The following is a 26,534-nucleotide window of genomic DNA, read 5'->3' as shown; positions in this document are numbered from 1 at the left end:
GTAAAAAAAAAATATTTGGCAAACATTTTAAAATATCTTAAGACACTTTTATACCTTCACCTCAGGAACTTTAGGCATGCGTTGGATTTTTGCATACACAACTTATATTTTTGTTAATCAAGACTTTAGATCGGTGCGCCTTAATTAGCACCCCCTGGACATAGCACCCCCTCGCTAGTGACGTCATTTTGACATCACGGAAGGGGGTGCTAAATCAGCGCAGTGCCGCGTCCATGCCCTGAATAAGCATCCCTTTCGAGTAGGGGGGTCCTAATTCAGCGCCTTGACCATGTCCATGTGCTGATTTAGCACCCCCCTTGAATCAGCACTTATACCTTGTTGATGTGAAGAATAAGCACCTCCAACTGAATAAAACAATAAAACGCCGCTAATCATATTGCGATTTGTTAATTGCTATGATTTAATCTTAGTATTAAAAAAACAAATAATTAATTACCTATTGTAAAAAATACTATGCATCCAATATGCTTACGTTAAAAAATTAGGATCTAGACATTCAAATACAACTTAATTTTATAGTAAATTTAATTTTAATCCGTGGTACAAACCACGCAGATGGCTTTATATTGCTTACATCCGGTACCTATGTGTAATAAATATACATGGTCAGAGATTCTATCAACCTCTTAACCTTTTTAAAAAACTATTATCTATTTGTTTTGAATTTTGCGAAGACCAATCAAACTCGGGAAAACCTTGTACTGTGAAAGTGTAATTTTCCAAAGGCTAAGGATCAATGATTTTTAGGGACAGACCAATTTAAATAGTATGGTTCAAACACACTGGACAAAAATTACAATATTTTGTAACGTTTACAAGAATCAATATCTGCTATCTACATTGTGTTTTTAGTTTGTAATGGAGTTTGTTTGTGCAAGGCGATAATGTTCGTGAAGTTCACTGGATTCAGTTATACCCACATCAGTTAGTTAAACTATAATCAACAAAAAATAAAAACGCTGTAACAAACCATGTTAAAACACGTAGCAATAAACATATTACCATATTTTCAAAAGCATTATTGCTCAAGGTGACGTGAGTAATGGTCAAATGTTTATGGCGGAAAGGCTAGCTGCAAAAATATATTATGATAATATCTTTAATACTTTCAAAATTGTAGCTATTACATTTTTTTTTATTTTTGCATTCTTAAAATCTGCAATTTTACTATGGTATTGCAAGAACTATATTTTAAGTGGATTATATCACAAATCTAACGACTAAACTTGTGTAAAATAACATACACACAGATTTACTGTGACAAAACACGGTCGACATTGAATTTCTCAGCGAGTAGCTCACAATACAAAAATCGAATAAATGGCAGCTCCAGAGTACCTTATGTCAATTCCACTCAGATCCCAGTTCCTTCATTTAAAGTATATGAAATACATTAATATATGTTGCCAAGTCACTCTTTTCTCTAATACAGTAAAACTTACTAGATGTATTGTAAATTCATCATCAATGAACGCCTTTATGAACAATTACAGACAAAAATAAAATTCTCAGTTAACAATAATAAACTGCTTTATTTACCATAAGGCTTAAAATATTCACAATATATGTTACAAAACTAAATAAAAGAGACTTTAGATTGACTGTTGTATATTAAGAATAATAAACAACAAGCACAATCGTACAGTAATTTTCAGACAATAATTCTTTTATAGATGACAACATCATAGATAAGCTGTTTTATTGGAAATACACCTGATTGTTGTTTGACTAAATTTTAATAAGTAAATATGCCCTAAAACAATAAATATTAAAACAAATTCATTAAACTTAATGAACCTATACGACTCTATGCTATCCATAGGTAGGCCTGAAACATAAATTACTCGTACAATATTGTTTTGCAATTTAGGAGCAGATGTACTGAAAAAATATTTATGTTTTTAATAAATTACAATTAAAAAACTGTCATATTCATGCTTCATTTGTTTAATTCCATAAAAAACTCTGAAATGTAATTATAAAGTTAAATAAGAGATATTAAGCATTATTATATTTAACAATATAACATTAAAATATAATATTATTATATATTAAGTCGTATGGTAATTTGGAAGAGAAAGTAGGCATATTTGAGAAACATATTATTTCATCGTTTATCCGAAATTTCAATTGTATATAAATTAACATAATTACAATCGTAGGTAGTAGATTATAAACTACAGCGTCCCAAAAATCCAGATAAAAACTATTATATTTACTATTAAATTAAATCTGTAAAATACAAATATGAATATACAATAATACACCTTTTAACTTTTTTTATATACTTTATTGTACAATGTACATTTCGAATTCAATGAATTCATCAGGTACTTGTAGGTTCATTGAATTCGAAATACACAGTGTACAATAAAATATATAAAAATTGTTAAAAGGTTTATTATTGTGTATTTATATCAAACACTTTTCGAAGCTACATTTGTAATATAGATAAATCTGCTTGTGTTGCTTGTTGAATGCTAGGGGGTGCTAATTCAGTGATTGGGCCATGTCCATGCGCTGAATTAGCACCCCCCTGTCGTGACGTCAGAGGCTGAGGGGGTGCTTATTCCAGGGGGTACTAAAGCAGCGACCCCTTTAGATCATCGCCACATATTTATAAGATTTTAAATTGCATGTATGCCTAGTCTCATGGCTTAAGTTTTTCACTTCAGATGAATAGGATAGATTCAAATTCTTGAACAATTTGTGTACCAATAACAATGTCTAATGTCCCAAAAACCTGTTATTCTTTCAATTATTCATTGTCAATAATAAGTTTTAATGTAAGGACTTTTATAGATGCTCTACCTGAAAAACATGCAATAATAATAATTCTTTGTTGCAATAAATAGTGTACAATCATTTTATTGCAAGTGTAATTTTAAATTAAATATGTAAAGCTTATTAAAGTAAATTAATAAACAAGAATGTCAAGTCAATAACTTGATCGTTTATGACTTTCTTTGGATATCAGGCAGAGAGTCTGAGAGAAAATTGTTAATAAATTCCATCCCAGCAACACATAGCAAATTCTTTAGCAGAGAAACATGCCCTGGAACCAGGACGTGTTCCAATCATGATTTAAATTGTTTGGAATCATTGATGTATCTAATCTCATCGTGAAGATTTTCTGAGGTTGACACCAACTAAGATGCCAAGTTGGTGTATCATAGTATTTTGTTGTATTTCCAATTAAATATTTTTTGAATTTGTTGATGAACATTATATTAAATCTAAATAATATTAAAATTTTTATGAAACATTATTTAAATTCTAAAATATCCTACACTAAAAGTTCATAAAACTAAAAACACAGACTGCATGTAAGATATTCTAAACGTCATTCAGTCATTCTAAACGTGTATGTTACTAATTTGAGATATACGTTGCCAGGGGATGGGATATCCATGTTTAATGGAGATATGGTCGAAGTGGATCCCTCCTCAAGAGAGGATGAATTTGTTGAGCTTAGCCTTGTCCGGGATTCCTGTTGGGACAGTAGTGGGCTTGCAGACAGGTGGACTTATAGCTGACTATCTCGGCTGGGCTTTTATATTCTACATCACAGGTAAGATCAGTCTTTCATTCATTCCAAAACTTCTAATTGGCTTTTTCCTCCATTCATAGTATAAGGGAAAGTATTATTTTCTATATAGAATTTTGTTGGAGGTTGTAAGGTTTATAAACTGGACAATTTTTTATAGTTCCACAAGATTTAATTTAGCCATTTAATTAATTTAAATCAAAGTGCAGTATGGTATACTCCAGGGATCAATTTTTAAACCATTGCTTTTTTATCTACATCTACAGGTTGAATTTATTAATCCCTCACGTTGTTGTGATTCAATGTGTTGATGACTTCATAGATAAAAAAAACAAAGCCAGATCTCAAAATCAAGACTTTAAAGAACTGAGCACATGTATTAAACACTTTTTAAATATTGGTTTGGAAAAAACTATTCAAAAGTCAATGTCTGTCTTTGACAACATGAAAATCAAAGGCAACGGATTATGACGATGGATTTAACAACCTATATGAGAAAAAGAACATATTAAGTTGCTTAGAATGCACCTTGATCGAGTACTAACTACAAATTATCTCATCAATAGGATCCTGAAGTTGCCTCAAGCATTTATATCTTACGCAATCAGTCAAAATTTTCCTTGTTGGATGTATTGAGAAAAAGGGTAATTTTGTAAAATATGTCCACTTTTAGCTTAGAGTTTGTGAGATTGTAGAGTGGCTCCTCTAAATACAAATTTAATAGAGCATGTAGAACACAAATGAAAGCTATAAGAATCACACCTAAATTAAACCAAAGTTATGTAAAAAGTGGCGTAGCCAGAAATTATTTCTGGGGCCATAACAGGAGTAAGGGGTGTTATAACCACTAGAAAAAGGCAGTACAGGTGTGCTCCCTCAGAAAGTTCAAAAAATATAATGGCTAAACCCTACTTTTAGGCAACAATTTATTGTATGAAATCCTTTATTAATTTAGGGTTAACACTGAATAAAGCGACATTTTAAAATACTTTATTCAAAGTAAAATGGCAATTTGGTTCAAACATTTGAAGTAAACAAGTAAGCTTCTGAGTTCATCTTACAACAAAATTTTTCTCATCCCTGATCTTGCCAACTCGTCAAGTACCTCGTCTGCTGTTATGGAAACTGGGTAATGCACTGATAGTAGAGCCAACCCCATAAGCCAATTCTCTGCTATTAATAATGACCTTTTTATAGTATGGCTCCTCTGAAAGTGAAAACTGTAAAGTTCAGTGTATGGTAAAGCAGTAGTCAAACCCCTCTCTGCTGTTAATATTAATCTTGTTATAATATGGGTCCAATTATTGTAAGAATTCTGAGTAATCTTTTAGGCATTCTTGGAATTCTGTGGACCACTGTGTGGCTGTTGGTGGTGAAAGATCGACCTGAGTACGATTTACACATATCTTCTGAAGAGTTGAAATATATCAAGGATTCTATGGAGGTCAATACTGGGAATAAACATGTAAGTATTACTAGAGAACAAATTGACAACTATTGCCTTAGTATAAATCTAAAGAATTTTTGAGTAAGCTAGTTATAATTATAAATATATAATTGTTATAAAAGATCTCAATAGTTAAAAGGCCTTAAAGTATTGAAAAGGATTCATATAAGCAGCCGATTGTAAAGTTTATTTTTGTGGTTATATGAAGCACCAGTAATTTTGCAGATTATAGATGTTTATTCAAAATTGTATTTTATACAAAAATCTTACATGAGTTAACTATATGGTTTCATAAACATTTTTAAATAGTTGATAGTTTTCCAGGATTAGGGAAGATTAAAAATTATTTTTGGACTACAAATATCTACCTCTCTTCCATATTTCCAATAACAAAATTCAAAATTATTAAAAACTTGTATATGACATACCATTTTAAATTCATACAAAACTATTTTTTGTTGAAACCCAATAAAAATTGGACTATTTGGTTGTAGTAACTGGAAATATTTTTGTGCATATATATTTTTTGTAGAGCAACCCGCCCATATTTGTTCTTATTTTAGTTTTTGAGCTGTCCTTGCCAAATTAAACGTTTTATATTTAAAGCACTGTGACTGTGGATACTCACAATTCTTTTCTAACAGCAAGGTGTATCCAATACTGATTGTTGGGGGCCAAGGGGAGCCATTTTGGGTTATCTTTACTGTAACAGGGGATTATGCATTTGGATACAACAGAAAATAAAATGCTTATGCACAAATTTACTCTTAGAAAAAGTTAGTTTTATGTTTGTGGTAATGTTTTAATTACTAAAATGAAAAAATTACATCTTTTTTCAAAACCTTGGAGGAGGCCATGTGGCCCTATGGCCGCTCCCTTGGATCTGTCACTGTTTAATACTGCACTGTAAGTTGTGATCTCTAACTTAAACTTGTTACAGTACTAAGAAGTGTGGTCTATATGTTCCTCAAAGTACTCCATCTGATCTCAACTCTCATATTTTATTTTCTCCTCAGAGTTCCTTTATAATCCAAACAGTATTTGATCGGAGATCTTGTGGTGTCTGTTACCCTGGTACAGTTGCTAACTAGTGAACAAGGAGGGTTGGCTTCTTTTGTAGTAAAAGTAAATTCTGTTAGGTAATCAAAGTGGCATTGTGCGATTTTATTTTATTATTTTATTTATTTATTTCAATTATTTTATTTATTTAATATTAATGAATAACCATGTCTGAGTGTCATGGATTATTGTTTTTGATGTATTGTATATTACAATCGATTCAATCTCAATATTCTTCTGATCGACCAGGCTCAGTATAAGAGCTACAACTGATCTATTGTCCCCTGTCCCCTGTTTCTCAATGGGTTGCTTTTCACCCCTTTTCCATTGGCTGGAGCGGCAGGTTGTACGGTTGAGTAGAAGCCTTGCCTTTTTTTAGAAAAACATGAAATATTGAAGCTACACTTTGGAAATTATAGTCAAAACAGTTGTTTATCAATTTGAAGAAATAAAATGAATGTGGCATTTTGAAGTACAAATTCACCTTTAATAGTAAACATGTTAATATATTACAGCACAATAAAGATGATAATTTGTTTTATTTCAGATCAAACACCCATGGAAAAAGTTCTTTACCTCGAAGCCCGTGTGGGCTATTGCTGTTGGCATTATCTGTGAGAACTGGGGACACCTTACATTCATTACTCAACTGCCTGCATTCATGACAGGTTGCATTTCAATTTATATCAAGTTTATTTTAAACTACCTGTGACTCACCTCTTCTACCTTCTTGAGTCAAACCTGGTCCCTTGTGCTTGTTTCTTTCCTTGGCCTTTGGCTTCCGCTTTCTGAACATATAGTCCTATTTTAGACATTTTAAGCTCCTCATTTTTGCTTCTACTGTATCTTCCTGTCTTTGTTTCTTAATCAACGACAACTCATGTATTGAGTAAATATGTAGCTTAATACAGTAACTAGAGATCCCAAATACATCCTTTATCCGTTAAATAATCCCGACTCAGGAAAATAACTACTTAAATCTAATATCTATTACAAACATATTTAAAAACATTATGTATGTTTCCAAAATATTACTCTTAGCATGGATTTTGGGCTTTAGAGGCATATTAAAAATTAAAGTTATATTCAAATTGAGAATGATGCTTATATACCTTAAACTATTATCTCATACACTAAAGTATATTTAACATAATCATTTCTAAATACTTTGACATATGTACTTTAAAATTTCAGAAGAGTAATGGCCAAAAATTTTGAATTTAAAAATTAAATTTCCGTATGAATTGCTAAGAAAATACTCACACATACAGTTTGTTATCACTCTCAGATTCTCTTTGAAATATTTATTTTATCATCATTTTTTTTCTTTTTAGACATTATCCCACTAACAATAAAATCTTTTCAAAATCCTATGTCATATTCAGATTTATGAAGAAAATTTCTTTGGCTTGATTTCTCCCTTGACTGTAATGTACCAGTATTTTAAATTTTCATGATTCCAACATGTTTGGTTGTTGGCTCTTGATCCTTAAAGTTGTAAATATCAAGCGTAGATGACTATTTCGAACCATGGCCATTGCAAGTACACGAGTCACCTTTCCTCTCCATTCCACATGAGAGCTCGGGTATACGCGTTGAGAAATGCGTTTCAAAAAGTGCTGCTTGACGATGTAGTAAACACATCATGATTAACAATTAACACTTGATTACTATCTATGTGCTATAATACTTTATAGCACATCTCTATCTATTTCATTATGAATTGAATAGCTTCACAATTCATGCCACAAGCAATCTATAAAGGAACTGTATATTGCTACATATAAAGGATCTGTAGGATTTCAAATGCTATGGGTTCAAGCATTAAAATTTTATGGAACATAAATTTATCTCTTGAAATTGTTAGTTAATAAGTGTGGACTGTGTTTCATAGTTACAAAAGAAATATAGTTCTAAGGATTCTCTTATTTACCTGGAATGCTGGGTAATTTTTTAAATTTTAAAATCAATGTTCGCTTAGCTTGTGTACCAAAAAAATGTTTTGACTTATAAAATTCCAAGTCAAAATTAAAAAAAAATATTATGTGTACTACAAAATACAGATGTTGTGTAATTAATTTTGATGTTGTCTCAGTATTGGAGAATTATGACCATTTTTCTAAATCCCAAAACTTAGCTTTTATTATAAACAAGATACCAAGATAAATTTAAAATTATTTAAACTTAGCAGTAAAAGGGATAAATAGTATTGTGATTTAAATATAAACATGATCGTAGAGTGAATTTTCCACTTTCAGATGTTTATGACTTTCGACTGTCAAAATCGGGTTTCATAACGTCATTACCTTACATCGCACTGGGCATTACCGCACAATTTACTGGCAGACTAGCTGATTGGCTTAAGAATGAAAAGATTCTTACAATGACACAGGTATGTTTGATAAAAATACAATACAATTATACAAAAAATCACATAGATGAGAATTATGCATAATTTAAAAATGAACAACAGGACTACTTCACTACATTTTATGTAAGCTAATATATGGTCTTAGTTTATAGCTCTATGTAGCTATCATCTAACTTTACTGGTTCGCACATGTGTCTATTAAAATATTGCTAACACAATTTAAATCTTGAACTAATTCAGTGTCCCTGTAAAAGCATATCTTTAATCAAAAGATATTATGATGAAACTGGCAGAGACAGTAATGTACTACTTAAATAGGTTAGTGACGCGGTATAAAGCTGTATCGTGGTTGACTGAGCTGTATCAGAGATCAGCATGACTTCTTCATTGCAGATTGCTAGTTTTTTGATAATCTGATGATATCTTCTTTGTTAAAGTTATTTTATTACTTAGTGCAGTTTCCTTCTTTTTTATTTATAGTTTCTCTTATTATCACAGGGTAATATAATGTGAAAATCATTTATTTCATATTTTAATAAAAATAGTATTGATTTTGTTTTCAGGTCCGTAAAACATTTGGATGTGGAACATTCTTTCTCCAAGCAGCTATCCTCATGCTTTCTACTCAGTTTGAGTCAGCTGCTTTGGTCATGTTGTGTCTCATCACTCTTTTAGGATTGGAAGGATTCGCATTAGCTGTCATACCGTAATACAACCAAATTCACACAACCTAGAGTAGAATATGTAATATGGATTGTAAATACATACAAGTAGTAGATTATATGAAATCATTATCAAGTAAAATATCAAATAACTTGTTTTTAAACTATAGAGCCTTTTATAATATTTACTTTATGTTAATTACCTAACTCTGATTGACTGGTGTGTAAATAGTGAAATACAAATGCAATGTCTAATATCTAAGTGGCATAGAAAATTAATTCTGAGAGGATTCACACACAGTGGTTTGATAGATATACAATATCAAAAATAGTAGGATCCATGGCTTCTACTCTAAAAAATTATCAAAGTTTCTAGACCTGTGTTTCAAGCTGTATATCACATCAACATTTGTTGATCAATAACCTCCATACTTTCAATACTTGTCAATGGTTTCCGATATTGCGTGACAAGCAATACTGTGCACCTTATGATATGTGATTCAACAGTGAAGTAATAAGTTATTAACTGGAATAGGTTACACTCCTGGCAACTCTCTCTGTAGTAGTGTAGCGCTGTACAGTTATCATGAACCACACTTTGCATGACTTATCAAAATTGAGTTTCTGCTCTTCTAAATGAAAGTAGGCTACACAAAGTATCAAACAAAGGGTTTTTATAAGTCATTGTGAACTTCTTCACAAGGAAGACAGAAAATCAAGAGTTACAACCCAAACTGTATATAAAATCAAAAATAAAATAAGCCTAACAAATCAAGTCAGCTAAAACTTTATAACCAAAACACGGATGGCCTATTAAACAAAATTGATCTGATTGTTAAGTACCTCCAAGACTTAAATCCAGACATGGTGATCCTAACCGAAACATGCCTACCCCAAGACAATTTGAAAAATACTTCTTGCTGATTTTTACAGAAAACAATATCTAAAAGGAGGTGTTACTTTACTACTTACTGTACATTATAGTCAACAAGTATAAACTGACAAATTGTAATGGACAGTTTCATAAGTTTGGCAAATTAGAACTAAATTTGTTCTAATTAAAACGGTCAATCGTTTATAACTGACTTTGGTGCGAATAAGAATACACAAGTTAATTTATTTGAACTATAATATAACATTGTAATGAACTGTAATGTAAATTTAAATTATTTTAGACATTACGAATGGCTTGTGCCACAACAAACAGCAAAGACTGAGATGTTTGTTCACAAAGGTTTTTATCGTGATAAATATTTTAAACAAATTTGTCAATGGTTATATACAGGGGTGCTGAAAAGTCCCGGGACGGTCTAATAACTTTTGAACTAATTACAATATAAGAACCAAAATTTACATCAAGCTTTTGCTCATATAAAACTATTATTTTATGTATTTCACCATGATATCCTGCTTATGGGGGACGTCCCGCTAGGGGTTGGTGAAAATTCTTAAATAGAAGCATAGGTCGAGTCGTACATCAAATTAAAGCTCTTTTTAATTAGAAACATTTTGGCGAAAATCTGACGTAAAATAGTTGACGCATTACAAAATGGCGGACACTCAAAGATTATAAAATACAGAATTTTTCAAATGCAAACATTCTGGTTGTTAGAGAAAACTGAGACACTTAATCTTTTATTTTACTTCTTTTACTTCAAATCACTTACCAAAACCGTTATAACAAATGTTCAAAGTGTTTGCCTTCAGTTTGCTGACAATATCCCAATCGATTGTAGAACGCTGATATCGCATTGTTTAAAGCTTGGACAGGAACACCCTGAGCTTCTCTTACAATACGGTTTCTCAACTCATCCAAATTTTGAGGTTTTGTTTTAAACACTTTTTCTTTGAGGTACCGTAGCCCCAAAAGAAGTTGTCTAAAGGGGACAAATCTGGAGAACGGGCAGGCCATTCTATTGTTCCCCTTCTACCAATCCACTTATGTGGAAAGGCATTGTCTAAAAAATGTCTTACATGTACGCCATAATGTGGAGGGGCTCCATCTTGCTGAAACCAGATATTTTCAAAATTATCACCGGAAACACGTTGAATTTCAGGAATTATCTGGTTTTGGAGTAATGCTAAATACACTGCAGAGTTTAAATTTCCCTCTACAAAGAATGGCCCTACCACATGCCGCCCCACAATACCGGCCCAAACATTTAACTTTTCTGGATGCTGAGTATGTGTTTGTATCATCCAATGTGGGTTTGTATCGCTCCAATAGCAGCAGTTGTGGCGGTTTACTGTTCCATTCAAGCAAAATGTTGACTCATCAGTAAATACAATGTTTGCTAAAAATCCCAAGTTTTCATTGATTTTATTCATCATAACTTCGCAAAACTCGATTCTACGATCAAAGTCGTCTTCGCTTAGTTCCTGCACCAATTTAGCTTTATATCCTTTGTAACTATTAGTTTTTAAAATATCTGAGACTGAATATCGACTAATTCCTTGTTGTTGTGCTATTGAGACAATCGATTCATGTGGGTTCTCAACAAAACACTGTAAAACGTCTAAAGCTTTGTCCTCATTGGTTGCGGTCTTGGGCCTTCCGGATCTAGGGAGATCTGCAATGTTTCCTGTCTGTTCAAACCGCTGTATTGTCCTTCCCACAGTAGATTTTGAAATTGGAGGTCTATTGGGAAAAGTATCATTAAACAGATGCCTTACCTCATCACATGATCTAATTCGGTCACCAAACCCGCGCATCATTAATAAAGTTATTCTTTCTCTCTCGGAAAGCGCCATAGCAAAATAAACTAGCACTACTGAAACTACTTGCAAAATTAGGGCTTGAAGACTTCTAAGTGACTGAGTTGATAAAACAACTGTATCTGTCAGCTGGCAATTTCATTGTTGTCTTTTTGGTCTTGTTTGCTCCAGCTGATTACCTTCCAGATAAGGAAGGTAATAATCTTACCTGCTGATAAGGAATTTCCAGATAAACAATGCGACGTTCTACAATCGATAGGGATATTGTCAGCAAACTGAAGGCAAACACTTTGAACATTTGTTATAACTGTTTTGGTAAGTGATTTGAAGTAAAATAAAAGATTAAGTGTCTCAGTTTTCTCTAACAACCAGAATGTTTGCATTTGAAAAATTCTGTATTTTATAATCTTTGAGTGTCCGCCATTTTGTAATGCGACAACTGTTTTACGTCACATTTTCGCCAAAATGTTTCTAATTAAAAAGAGCTTTAATTTGATGTACGACTCGACCTATGCTTCTATTTAAGAATTTTCACCAACCCCTAGCGGGACGTCCCCCATAAGCAGGATATCATGGTGAAATACATAAAATAATAGTTTTATATGAGCAAAAGCTTGATGTAAATTTTGGTTCTTATATTGTAATTAGTTCAAAAGTTATTAGACCGTCCCGGGACTTTTCAGCACCCCTGTATAGTTAATCCACATTATATATTTTATATGTGATTTAAACGTTAATAATTTATTTAGGCAAACTCCAATAAAATAAGATTTACAAAATAAAAATAGGAAACATATTGTTTTTAAAATATTCCAAAACAATCTTATACAAATTTTAAGATATGTACAAAACATTATGTTTATAATATTTGCGAATAATATGTTCTGATGTTATCTGTTTCAGTTCAAATGGTTTAGACCTGGCACCTCAGCATGCCAGTGTAATATTTGGGCTCAGCTGCACACTGGGAAGTCTACCTGGCGTTCTCAGTCCTCTTCTCACAGGCTTTATTGTCACTGATAAGGTGAGAAACAAAATGTATGGTAGAAGTTTTATCAGGATCTGTAGGTTTTTAGAACAAAATCAAACAATAGTCCACCCAATCGGATGATTTAAATAAAGGGGATGCTTTAAATTGAGTTAAAAGATGAAAATAAAAATATTTGTAAAAATAAAATCGACTGCGTAATTTGAAATACCTAACCTAGATGCGTTCCATTAGAGTATTGAACTAGTTTGTGACCTTACAGCCATTAAACTTACCATAAAACAAAAATAAATGTACATACTAGGAGTCTTCAGACCTGACAAATTTTCAAGAAGCTCTAGAAACAGTTTCACACTTTTTAGAAACTATTCCTCTGAGGAAAGGACTTTTAGTTATTAATGGAAGTTGTGAATGTGGACTGTTTTAAACCAAACAACAGGAAGAATGAGAAACAAGAACAAGAATTTCCTACTGCTACATCTTATGTCTTGAATTACCTCCAACTAGAATTACCAGTAATAGTATAACATCAATTATTGATCTTGTTGCGGCCAACCTTCATCATAATGAACTCTCTGTACAATAGCAGAAAACCTCATCTCAGACTACACAGGTTAGTTGTTTATCCTTGAACATTTCATGTAATAAGTCTGCTCCTGTAAGAACTGAATGTAGACAATTAAATAACCAGTCGCTTCAAATTCTGAAATATGTGTAGAAAAGGGTGTTCTAGCATGAGGCTTATAATACTTACAAAGCTGAGGAAGCGTATACTGTATTCTTTCCAATACTTTCCTATAATCTGAATGTAGGTAAGAAAATCTCTATTAAAATAATATTAAAAAAATACTACCCACTATGATTTAGAGACTATTAGAAAAAAGGAATTTTTGAACAAGTACACAAAGCTGATCAAATAACAGGAAGTGCTGGATACAAAGTGTTATGCTACTCTTACAAACAAAGAATATGAACCTCACATCAATGCCTTAAGAAAACAGATAGACTCTAATTACATAGATGAATCTGCTAACTAAAGTAAGGCAGCTTGGAAAGTGATCGATAGTGAAAGATGTCCCATACAACATTTTGAAGGACAACACAAGCTAAATATTGAAGGTAAAACAATAACTGATCCTTTTAAAATTGTTGAACAACTTAACTCTTATTTCACAAATCCAGTCGAAAAATCATTGACTAACACTGCACTGAATTTACCTGTTTCAGAAGCTCTAAATAAAATTGCAATAATATTCTTATTCTCTGATCCACTCATGAAGAAGTTCTTAAAACCGTCACATCCCTGAAGTAAAAAACAACAGCTAGTTTTGATTAAATATCTTCTAAAATAATAAAAGCATGCGGAAAAGAACATGCACATCCTGTAGCCAACATAATAAATAAATGTTTTTCTCAGTGAGTCTTTCCAAAATCATATTGAAAGTTGCAAAAGTTTATCCAAAACTCAAAGGAGACGAAACAGCAAATCAAGAAAACTAAACTTTTCTGGAAATCACTCTCACAAATACATCATCTAATAATAATCTTATACCAGGAGAACAGCATGGATTTTATTTTATTTTATTTTATTTTATTTTATTTTATTTGCATGCTTTATAACAGTATTAACCATTTACAATAAAGCAGTTATTACATATAAACAATTAACGGTGGGAATGTTCTTCACTCACTTCACTTTATATATGGTTTTAAATTATGTGATAACATAAAAAAAATTTTACTTACAGCCCATTGCCTATAACTTATATAATCTATAACTTTTAACTTATAAGTTAACGAAAGAGAATAAATAAATCTATAACAATCCATAACAATAATAATAAATATATCAATGATAACAAAAAAAAAAATGAGTAATAAATATATGCACATGAAATAAATAGGAACAAACAATTAATTGGGTGGAATATCAAACAGTTACAAACATAGATACAATAAAAATTAATTACAATGTACACAGCTGATTAATTAATTTAAACTTCTGAGGCATTTAATTCTAAATACATTTTGTGAGTCAAAAAAAATGTCTGCATCAGACCCTAAGCTCTGTATAAAATTGTACAACCTCATCACCCGGTAGAGCGGCGAGGAAGCGTGAGCCGTCGTGCGGCAGAATGGAACCGCGAACAGAAGGTTGCTCCTACTGTTGGATTTATACCTGGACGCTCTATACATCAACAACGGTAATCCACATTATAGAATATCTTATAAAATCCTCTCCTTCTATAGAACCAGATACTTGAAACACTGGAAATACAGGGATACATTGCAGTTAGTTACATACCTTATAAAACACTGTCACTCCTTTTCTATGGTATTTCCGACTGAAGGCAATCTAACTCATATTGTGGAGTTGGTCAGTCTTCAGTCGATGCTCTGTTATGATTAATATATGGGAGCTGATTTGTTCTAACAATTGATTAATAATGTAAATTTTTGGTCAGACAGTCAACATTCTGATGGAGAATGGTCAAATTTGCATTTCTCTGCTCTTCTGAGGTTGATCTAAAAAATTACACCCTTATCCATTGTCAACTACTTCTGTGTCAGAATGAGTGGGTGAGTTGTTTATTAGATAATTTGTTGTAGAAAATATGGGGGAATCTGCTGTTGCTGGGGACTGACCTGTGTCTCAGATGCAAACTCTTGTACTTTTTTATTACAGCCTGGTAGAAATCTGTTTTTTCGACAAACTGATAATAGGTCTCTCCATCTGCAAGTTTTTGGGCACCCATTATAGGTTAAGGTGATTTTGGTACCTTGTTGATAGGCTAACAGCTTCTTTAGAGTTTATAGTTGAGTGAGTATCAGTTTTTGTGTAAGGGTTTGGCTGCTTCCACCAGTCGAGTTCTCTGTCAGTTTTTGTGTAGGGGTTTTGCTGCTTCCTCTAGTCAAGTTCCCTATCAGTTTTTGTGTAGGGGTTTGGTTGCTTCCCCCAGTCGAGTTCCCTATCAGTTTTTGTGTAGGGGTTTGGCTGTTTCCCCTAGTCAAGTTCCCTATCAGTTTTTGTGTAGGGGTTTGGTTGCTTCCCTCAGTCGAGTTCTCTATCAGTTTTTGTGTAGGGTTTTGGCTGTTTCCCCAGTCAAGTTTTCTATCATTTTTTGTGTAGTGGTTTGGCTGTTTCCCCCAGTTTTGTGCTTCCACTTGTGCAGATTCAACTTATGCATGTAGATCTAAGTAACATGTGCATAGATGACTGAATTTATGATTAAGTTCCTAGGCAGATAATTTATTATTACAGAAAAGGAAAATGAATCGAGTACGGACCCTTGCGGAACACTGGTTGTAACACATTTTACAGAAGAGCTAGAGCCTTTAATAGAAACATATTTTTGTCCAATATAAGACATAATTGTACTACAAGCATTTTCACAGATACCATAAAACCTGAGTTTCTATATGATGGAACTGTAAGGAATGCATCAAACACTTTCATAAGATCTAGAAACGATAAAGCAAATAATTCCTTATCATCAAAAGCTTTAAGGGTATGATCAACAATTTCCTTAACATCGTCAGTTGTGGATCTTCCCACTTGAAAACCAAATTGTGAATCTGACTTGAGATTGAAACGTTAAAAATGAGAAAAGAGTTGTTTATGCACACAAAACTTGAAAGGTGGCTTTGAAAGTTTTAGACAAAATCGAGATTATAGAACTCAATCGATAATTCTGTGGTAATTGCTTGTTGCATTTTTAGTAGATCGGAAAGACTTTTGAGATTTTTAGAGAGTCAGCGAAACAACTGCGTAAATTAAAGCTATAGGCACTGTGAACACTCCTGTGGGGTATGATTCACTAAGAGAAGCAGAAACTGTAGGAGTTCATTTTACATGTAAAAATAATGGATAATTTTATATAAACAGGGGCCAGAAATGCTTCGTTAGCGAGTTATAGGTAAAAGATTTCATCTGGACTTCAGCTCATCATGTAAACGAGGTTTTCCTACAACTCTGGTAAAGCAGATTAATTGGCTAATCCAAATTGGTTATTATGGTTTTTGACCTGATAAATTCAATAAAATAGGTCCCAGAACTTTCAAATGCAAACAATTGGTTGAAAACACGTATAATAGAATAGAATAATTTATTGGCCACAAGATATTTCACACAAATACATAGGCAGGTCAGTATAATTTATAATTGTACTTCACTAGTTAAAGAAGTCATTGTCAGTCCATTGACTCAATAAAAACTCACTTATTGAATAAAATGCATTATTTAACAAGAAATTATATAATTTTGATTTAAAAGAACAGTCTTTTAATTTTTTCATTTCCATAGGCAATTTATTCATAAATCTAGATGCAATGTGCAGAGGGTTTTTTTCACTTTTGCTAAGTCTATGTGGAGGTAAATTTATTAAATGGCTATTTCTTGTATTGTATGAGTGGATTTCATTTCTGAGCATGATTCTGTCTTCATTTTTTCTTAGATACAACAAGCATTGCATTATCTTCATCTAGGGCAACAATAACTTTGTAAATAAAGTACATATAAAGTGAATAGATATTTGATTAATTTAATGTTTACTCATAACAGTACAACACACGTTTTACATTTGACTGACAATAACTTTGTTAATCACCCATTAAACAAATTAAATTTCTTTAAAGAAATTGTAAATTTCAATTTTTAAAATAAAAATTATTCTATAGAGAAGATCGATTTTAGCAGTGCATTTAGGCGCTGCTGGCATACTATACATTTTGATTTAATTTGATTTTAAAACACAGAATAACGTTTTGTGGGAAATTTTTATTTCATAATTTGGCAATACAATAAGCAACTTTTCAGAGCTAACAACTGAGTTTCATTGTTGTTCTATTCGTACACATGTGCGTATTGTTCTGTTCATACTAATTGAGTTCAGTCCGTGTAAGTATAGTTTAGTCCGTAGTAATTATGAAGTGTTTGCAGTAGTAATGCCACACTTATTTACAAATAAATATCACATAGATTGGTGTTTATTTATGGTGCATGTGAATACAGTGCTACAGCAACTGTTGAAGAATATAGACAACGTTACTCTTAACGCAGAATTCCAAATGATAGATCAAATTGGTGCTACCTACATTTCTTATGTTACGGGAAACATGATCACTTCCTAGTACAAAGTTTCAGTATGACTGCTCTTGCCACCATCATGTTATTGTAGAGGAAAACATTGTTCCTGCTGTTGAATATAGTCCAGGTATTAGAACAAGATCAGGTCATCATATCATAATGTCATTGGATTTTTGCATATGGGGTTAGATGACGAAGAAAGTGTAGGAGGTCAAAGTTAATTCCCATTAAAGGAAAGCTGTGTTAAACTACGGAAAGCAACAAGAGCCATCCTTAAACGAGCAGAAAATTGCATTGCAGTCTGCAGAGATATTTTTTAAATTTAACTTACTGTGATTTGATTGAACAGGTTTAGATTAATTTTTCCCGGTTAATTTTACTTTGTACGGTTTTGAATGGAAATCCATTTAATCAAACATATATTTGTTTTATGTGTATTTTATTTACAATATTTTGTTCAAAATAAAATTTTCTACAAATTTTATGAAATTTTTTTATCTGTTTCTTGTGAAATAACAAAGTTATTGTTGCCAAACGATGAAAAAAATTGTTTTTCCACTCCACCTTTTGCATTTGACACTATTTTTCTCCAAAACTACATAATTTACAATTATGAGACCTATTTTCCAATTTATCAGATCAAAAACCATAAGAAACAATTGAGTTTGCCTCTTATTCTACCTTACTACAATTTCAGGAAGACCTTGTTTTACATGGTGACCTGAAATTTACATGCTAGCCACAAAGCATTTCCGGACCCTATTTTGAAATAAACTGTTTCATTATTTTTACATGTGGAAGGAGCTCCCACCGTTTCTGCATATCTTTTTGAATCACCCTGTATAGTTGGTAATTCTTTTGATAATTTTATTTGGCAGACTAAAAAATCCACGCTCTTGGAATTTGAAAAATTGTTCACTACTCCAACTACCTCTTCAAGTTTGACCCTGTAGTAATGAAAAGCATCATTCAGTGATATACCAAGCTGTATTGCTGGGAGAAAAGCTTTAAGAAATTTCTCTGACTGAGTTTAAAAAGTAATTGTTAGTTAATTTCGGATCAAGTGCCTCTTCATGATTCTGGACAGAAAAATTCTCATGATTGATTATTTCTCATGCCGCTTTCATCTGTTGGGAACTGTTTCAATGTGTGGCTCATCATTTCTCTTTTTGCCTGCTTTAGGTGAGATCTGAATGTTCTTCTGGAAGGTAATTATGCTTTAGGAATATGTTCAAAATTATTATTTCTTAAATAATTATTTGCATTGACATATTCAAGTTACATTTAAAAATTCACTAATGTGATTAAATTATAATTTTATTTTGAACTTTCACTTTTAAGTTTATTTGAAATGTGTTAATTACAGCTAAAAAATACTGACTACAACTGTACTGAATCCTTTTAACATACTATGAATACATTTATCAATTTGAAGTAAACATTTTAACATGTAAATTAACTTGTGTGATAACTTAAGTGACCTTTTAAACTAGGTTATGTATTGAAATTTATTTGAACTTTGTAAATTGAAGTTAGTATACTGGGAAAAAGAAATGTTGGTGAATTTTGATCAGTAACAAATAATTTTATGGGTAGGGTACGATAAGCGGAACCGGTTTTTTATATCGAAGAATATAGTCATCGATACCTAGTATTCGCATCTCAAATCCTAGACTATCAATCGATATAAAAGTATCTATAGTCCTCAATAACAATCATAAGTTTTAAATTAAAATACGAATTTAATATTTACAGTGATCAAACAAATTATTATAACTAAAATTAGGAAAACTGAAGGCGACCATATTTACTCCTCTCACAGTTACAGTTGTTTCTTTCCCACAAATTTCACATCATGAGTTTTTCGGTACGAGTCCAACATGTTGAAGCCACAGCCACAAAAAAGCAATGTTGTGTTTTCTAAAATTGACTGCCATTTTTAATAATCTGAATTACTTATGTAAAATTGAAATATTATCCTACGTGTATTATTTTAGAGTATTTAAAGCTGTTGATATAGATTATTTCAGTTAAAAGTTCAAAATAATTAATCAGTATCGATTGATTATATCGATGGTTATGATTAAGTAATATTGTTTGCCAATTTCAATATAAAAAACCAGGTCCGCTTTTCGTACCCTACCCAATTTTATCAAATTGAAGCTAGGATTTTGATTAAAATCTTCTCTATTACAATGGTTATATTTTTTTCTTTGTAACAGTAATTGCTTCAACTTAAAATCTGATCCATATTAAGGAGTGTATGTTAATGTACATATATACATCCAATTTTATTATGTAAATTTGTTGATATGAATAAGGCTTTCCTTATATTTTCTTAATGGTATTCTACTTTCATTATTGAACTGAAGCAGCGTTTATTTTTCAGAGCAAAGAACAATGGATGATCGTCTTCTACATAGCTACTGGCTTGTACGTGTTTGGAGGTGTATTTTACGGATTATTATCATCTGGCGAACTACAACCTTGGGCAAAAGATGGAACTTTACCACCAGGCAAAGACCCTGAAAATAATAATTTGTCTGTTGAAAAAGAAGACCATATTAAAAGCAAATTGTGATCTCATGTTAAATTCTTTTAATAAAACCTTTAAAACCATGGATGAAAATTTTTGAAAAATAAAATGCATTACATCATACTTTTTTGTATAAGCTTATGATAAAGTTTTAATGTAATTATTGCGGGTTAATCTGTCACAGATAGAGACAGATTAGTGACAGATAGTGGCATCACTTGGATTTTGGTTTACGTTAGTAAAACTAACAAATAGAACCAAAATATGGCATGAACTATATCTCACTATATAAAACAGTGGAATTTCATGTGGATCCCTATAGATCAATAAATTAATTGAATCTTTAAACAAAATGAAAAGTAAATTTATTCATGAGGAATTCGTTTCTCCATTACAGAAAATAAACTATCTTTAACACTTGCATACTTTTTTATTTGAACTATGAACATGTTGAATTCAGTGAATTCATCATCTGGTACGTTAATAGGTAAGGTAAATATAAATATAAATTTTAAAAAATAAACTGAATTTATACCTATTATAACTTCTCTCATGTCTAAATTTGGTATTTAATTTATGTGTAATTAGTTTATACTTTTTAAAAGTTTATACAATAATACGTTCTTTGTTCAGACACCTTTATTGTGTGACTGTTTGAGCTACAAAAGCCTGAAAATATTTAACAACCTAACAAACGACCTAGAACATAATAATTGTCACTATGAAATCTTATTTATTTTTTACTTATATGTAGACAGAGTAAATAACTTGTGATATATTACATTTATTTAAATGAGCAGATGATATTTGCCACTCTGTCTAAAAACAATAGTGTAGCTATTGTGTATCTGTATAGTGTAGCTAGGTGTTTGGTTGACTTGATTTTTTTCCTTTGTAGTTGAGTGGTGTTATAATCCATATTTATTATGTAATTTCCTGATGATTGTGTTTTATTGCTTTTCTGATAGCGTATTTACCTAGTCTATCCCAGGATTATAAGATATATTGTATGTTTGGTATCATTTTGTTTATATAATTATAATGCACTCTTGCCTAGGGCCTGTAATAGCGCTTTAATTTTAGATTGACTTAACTGCTAAGATTTCTCAAACTATAGGTGGCACCCATCAAGAACTTTTTACAATTTGTTAGGACCCCATCCTGTAAAATTTCAATAAAAGTTTTGGTTGATTGATTGATTTAATATGGCACTAGAGTCTATTATTACATACTAGTAGGATGGCATTAAAATACCAACAAACAAAATAAAATGTATTTTTGTCGATTTATTTTCGACTACGTTCATTAATAATTATTACGATAGTTATTAAGCGATCGCTATAACGTGATTATGTCACACTTTGTGTATGAAAACACAAAATTAGGCAACAAAAATAACGAAATATTTGCTTTGTAAATTATATTTATCTTGAAGTTCAAAATGTATATGTTTATATCCATTTGTTTATCACCGAGCGTTTGCCACATCCATGCACAATGCCCGCAGTGGAAAACTGCTGTTGTTACTGCTCAGCAAGTAAAAAACTATTTTTCTAATTTCATATCTCAAAATGTGTGCAGTTGTATACACAGTAAATATATCCTCTTAAAAAATAGGCTACATTCGATTTATATCCCATTTTTGATAAGAGATAAAGATTTGTATCCTAGAAACCCATTTTAGAATGTATATTTTGTAGGTAAGGTGTAGAGCAGGGCTGCCCAACCTACGGCCCGCGGGCCGAATCCGGCCCGCTAGTCAGTTTTATGTGGCCCGCCTTGTTGCCAAAACAACCAAATTTGTTTATAAGCATTTGAAATATTAAATAAATACAAATTTTGAGAACCAAGCAGTCCAGCCGATTTCACGTAGAACGAGCCGTATATTCATTTGGTGGAGTATGAGTGTTGAAAGAAGTAAAGTAGTTGCAGATAGATTTCACTGACTACGGTGGTGGCTGCCGGCTGGCGAATAGAGCGCGCGTAAAGCACAGCACAGCGCGCGGTGCGGCGACGTAACCCCTACCCAACTCAAGGTCACCACTCGCCACGTAATTTGTATGTCCTAGTATCCTAGTAGGATTAATTAAAATCAATGTATTCAATTTATTGGTGACTTTTTTATTGTTCCCTCAGAATTAGAGCAAACATCCAAAAGTCTGGGTTTATATTTATTTCTACTAAAAGTACCTAAACACATAATCTATATATATAAAAATGAATGTTTGTATGTTTGTCCTTTATGGAATCGTGAACTATTGGACCGATCATGATGAAAATTTGTACGTATATGTATTTTTCCACGGAGAAGGTTTATAAGCTATGCCCATCCCTTTCCCGATTCAGTATTCCGCCCCCACTGGTTACAGAAATACCCATAAGAAATGCATTGCAGCAAACATATGTTAACGTCTTTTCAAATTTTTAATCAGCTGTTCTTTGTAAACATATATTACACTTATAGTTTTAAAGCATAGAGTAAGCTTAAGAGAAAACGACAAATTTTGTTTAAACTGTTTTTGCAATCACTGTTAAACATAGACTTTACTATCCAGATAATACAATTCAAATTTGACGTAAAAATTCACCTTTAACTGCAATATTTATTTAATATAAACCATGCTCATGCTTGATCAGAAGAGTAATGCAGATATCATAATTACTATCTTACGTTGGCTACAAAATATAAAGAATGTTATAAAATCAACCTTAGTTGTTTTTTTTTGACAGAAGTATGGTTCTCAAAACTCCGTGTGTACATATTCTCTCGATCGAGACAACAAAGCAAGCTCAATCGTGGCATCGGAGATATAACTAATTTAATCTAAAATTTATTATAGTAAAAAAAAAAATTTACTAAGTAATATAAGGACTTCGGTTCTTAAGATTTGCGTGCGAAGCCGTGGGTAACAGCTAGATAGAGGCAGGAATATGGTACATACCTTCATAATACGCCCAAGAGGCTCACGATGGAACGACTATCAATTATCTCAGCAATGTTTAGAATGTGATAGAAAAAGAATAAGTGAATATAGTGTACTGTTTTCAACGGGAAATTGCGTGCGAAGCCGCGGGCAACTTTTGCAAAAAAATTATTGAAATGCGCAGCAAAGCGCGCCGGGCCCGCTAGTATATTATAAACCTTTACCTAACAACTAATAAATAATAAGAAATTACAATAATCAGGAAACAAGGACCAAATAACCTTAAAACTCATATTTTGCACAAGATTTCTGGAACAAACCCGGGCAATACGTTTTGTTTGGGGTTCCAAATTCCCTGGGATGTTGGCCCGCCTGGCCATAAAGGCTTTACAATGTGGCCTTTGGGTAAAAAAGGTTGGGCACCCCTGGTGTAGAGGATGTGTCTTTTAGTTCTTAGGATATAACCATTTTCCATTCTTTAATACAGCTTCGTTTTCATGAAATTTTTTTGTGTTTTCAGGTGGTCTCCAAAACGTTAAATTTTTGCTTATGTTGTAGCCGTTTTTGTATAGCATAATATAATAATAATAATACTGTTCTCAGACGGCTATCAAACTTACAAGTTTTTATATTATTAGGTTATACCATATTCCGTGGAGATACTCCCGTACCCCAGCTTGACTGGGAGTCATCCTAGATATGCCGATGAATAAATAAAATGCGTTTATTACAAACGAATTTATAGTACGCTAATTAACTTATACGTTCGTAACTTTTATACAATACCATATTCGGTTTAGCTTGTCAATGAAATGTCTTTCCAAAGAAAATTGAGTGGTAATATTTAAACAGAAGATGTTGGAGAAAAGTAGGACATCTAATGTGGAACATGAAGTTTGATGCCAATTGTTACCAACTTTTTAGTTAAATGGGAATGTTAAATTTAGCTCTATTTCGCCTTTTACTTAGTGTAGCGTCTGAAACACAGTCACAGTCACAGACTTGATTCCTGGAATCTGGATTCCATTTTCGTCTGAAGAGATCCAATACACGTCGGCGACAAAGACGTTCAAAACGAATTCCCTGAATCGTTTACATAAGTGACACATAGATTACAAAAAACCTTTGTTTGGTTTTTGGATAATTTAGGCAGACGTGGTCCCAGGCTCCAGTAATTAAGACAGTGTCAGATTTCAGACCCTGCCCTAAGCGGAAACGGAAATGGAGCTAGATTTAACATTCAGCCCTTCTTACATTAGCTATGTTATGTGTTTTAGTTCAGATCAAAAATAAACTAATGCTTTTAGTGGAGGATTATTCAGAATATTTATTGCACACTGGTACACATACAGTAGACACTTTTTAAACAGTTTTATTACGAGCATGTTGTAGTAGCATCTGAGCTATTATTAATGTCAAGTTAAAATTTAATGTATACAAAGTTGGCTTGCTGTAGCATACAAAAAAACACACGCGATCATAGACAACTTCTGTAAATATTGTTGTGTACAAATGGGTTAAAGGGAACAAATCAAACTCGTGGAAGATGACATCATTGTTAACCTTAGGAAGAGGTTGATGATGATATATACAAAAATTAAAAGATATATTAAAAAATTAGTATTCTAAAATTGCGGCCTTCTCAGAGATTTTTTTAGTACGTAAAGACAGTTTTTTTTTTTTTTTGTAATTTTGCAGTCTTCCAGCCTTTCTGCGAAGCCGCATATATGATACAACACTTTCCAAATATGACATTTACAGTTTTTAACGCATGGTTTACTAGTGAACATGCACGACGATATGGTTTACATACCTGTGAAACCTTATCACATCTTTGGATGGATGTCACAAAACAAACTTTACCACGCTCAAAACTGTGATAACGACGGAGAAGGAGCATTAAGCGCGAAATATACAAGCACTGCTGGAGTTTCAAAAGACTTTCAAGATGTATATTTAATTCCGTAAGCTAATTTGTCTTTGGAAAATTTCTTGAGATGGGAAGAAGATAATATAGCTTTACAAGACTCATTTTAAAGCTTGAGTACCAATATCGGTGGCAAAAATACCCGATATGACGAAATTACCCGGGCTCTGTTTACAGACCTATAACCTTGAAGAAATCTCCATAAGAAATTCATTGTTTTTATTAATAATCTATTTTAATACGTCAGCCGGTGTGAATAAAAGTTGATGTAAACATTTCGTATGTTACTGTTTATTGATGTGTTCGTGTAAGAGTATTAGGATCAATGTGCAAAAAGCAGTATAGTAAGCCATTATATTGATAGGGCCTACTACTGGCATTTGCTGCTTTTCATTGCTACAAATTTAACTTAAATACAAAAAAAATTTTAATCTTCTCAATGAAATATTAATAAGTATTATGTTAGAATAACAAGAGTACTTATTAGTAAACAATGTTTTATTGTGTAAATATTGTCATATTACTGGATTTCCCAAAATATACAATTTTTAAAAGTTTGACCTTAAGCTTCATTTATCGCAAAGGTTAGTCGTAATTAAGTTCTGAGGAAGTAACTCTTATGTAGTTATAAAGTCTAGTTTTAAAGTCTAAAAAAGGATACTAAAGGATCAATATTCATTGAAAATTCTGACAATTTTATTTTATCATTAATTTAATTTATATACTGCTTATTACAAAGTTGTTTCTACTATAGTATACCGATCAAGCGAATATAGTTAAAACAGTTTTTTACTTCAATATAAGTGAGAAACACCGTTCCTAATAGCTATTCTGTAACTAACAAATTACGACAGTTATATTCTGTCACGTAGGCTACCTTATTGCTCCATTATATATGTCTTTATACCATCTCGACTTACCATAACAAATTTCAGCTGATAAATCGATTATATATAAATGCCCGACAATTATATAAAACAAATTTCCAACATCAGATCACCCTGACTGTCGCCACGGCCAATGCGATAAAGCTGTGGCCTCTCCACATAATATTATTCATTCTCTGATATAGACTAACATTCTTATTTATCACTAAAAGAATGTTCGGTGTTCGCGCTGTTTATCTCTGTAATACTTTAGGTAATAACGAGTTTTGTATGTGATAATGGCCAGCGGCAATTACCAATGACTATCGTTTATCCGTTAATTGGCAGAATAAAGGGATGCGCAGACCTGATTAGCGAAATGCCC

At 32.2% G+C, this 26,534-nt stretch overlaps 1 protein-coding gene across 2 annotated transcripts in view; it reads left to right on the top strand.

Annotated features, from left to right (window-relative positions):
* The window catches only part of LOC124364893 (vesicular glutamate transporter 1-like), a 54,598-nt gene extending 34,116 nt beyond the window's left edge, over positions 1-20,482 (top strand). For both annotated transcript variants that reach the window (XM_046820697.1, XM_046820698.1), the window contains 7 exons: positions 3,418-3,592; positions 4,900-5,033; positions 6,622-6,742; positions 8,333-8,466; positions 9,009-9,151; positions 12,726-12,846; positions 20,286-20,482. In XM_046820697.1, coding sequence (XP_046676653.1) covers positions 3,418-3,592; positions 4,900-5,033; positions 6,622-6,742; positions 8,333-8,466; positions 9,009-9,151; positions 12,726-12,846; positions 20,286-20,477 — 1,020 coding nt within the window. In that variant the 3' untranslated portion in view covers positions 20,478-20,482. The remainder of the gene's footprint in view (positions 1-3,417; positions 3,593-4,899; positions 5,034-6,621; positions 6,743-8,332; positions 8,467-9,008; positions 9,152-12,725; positions 12,847-20,285) is intronic.
* The last annotated feature ends 6,052 nt before the right edge of the window (positions 20,483-26,534 follow it).

Source organism: Homalodisca vitripennis, chromosome 6 (genome assembly GCF_021130785.1).
Source record: "Homalodisca vitripennis isolate AUS2020 chromosome 6, UT_GWSS_2.1, whole genome shotgun sequence".
NCBI lineage: Eukaryota > Metazoa > Arthropoda > Insecta > Hemiptera > Cicadellidae > Homalodisca > Homalodisca vitripennis.
The sequence above is the reverse complement of the archived record's forward strand: the minus strand, read 5'-3'. Positions and strand labels throughout refer to the sequence as shown.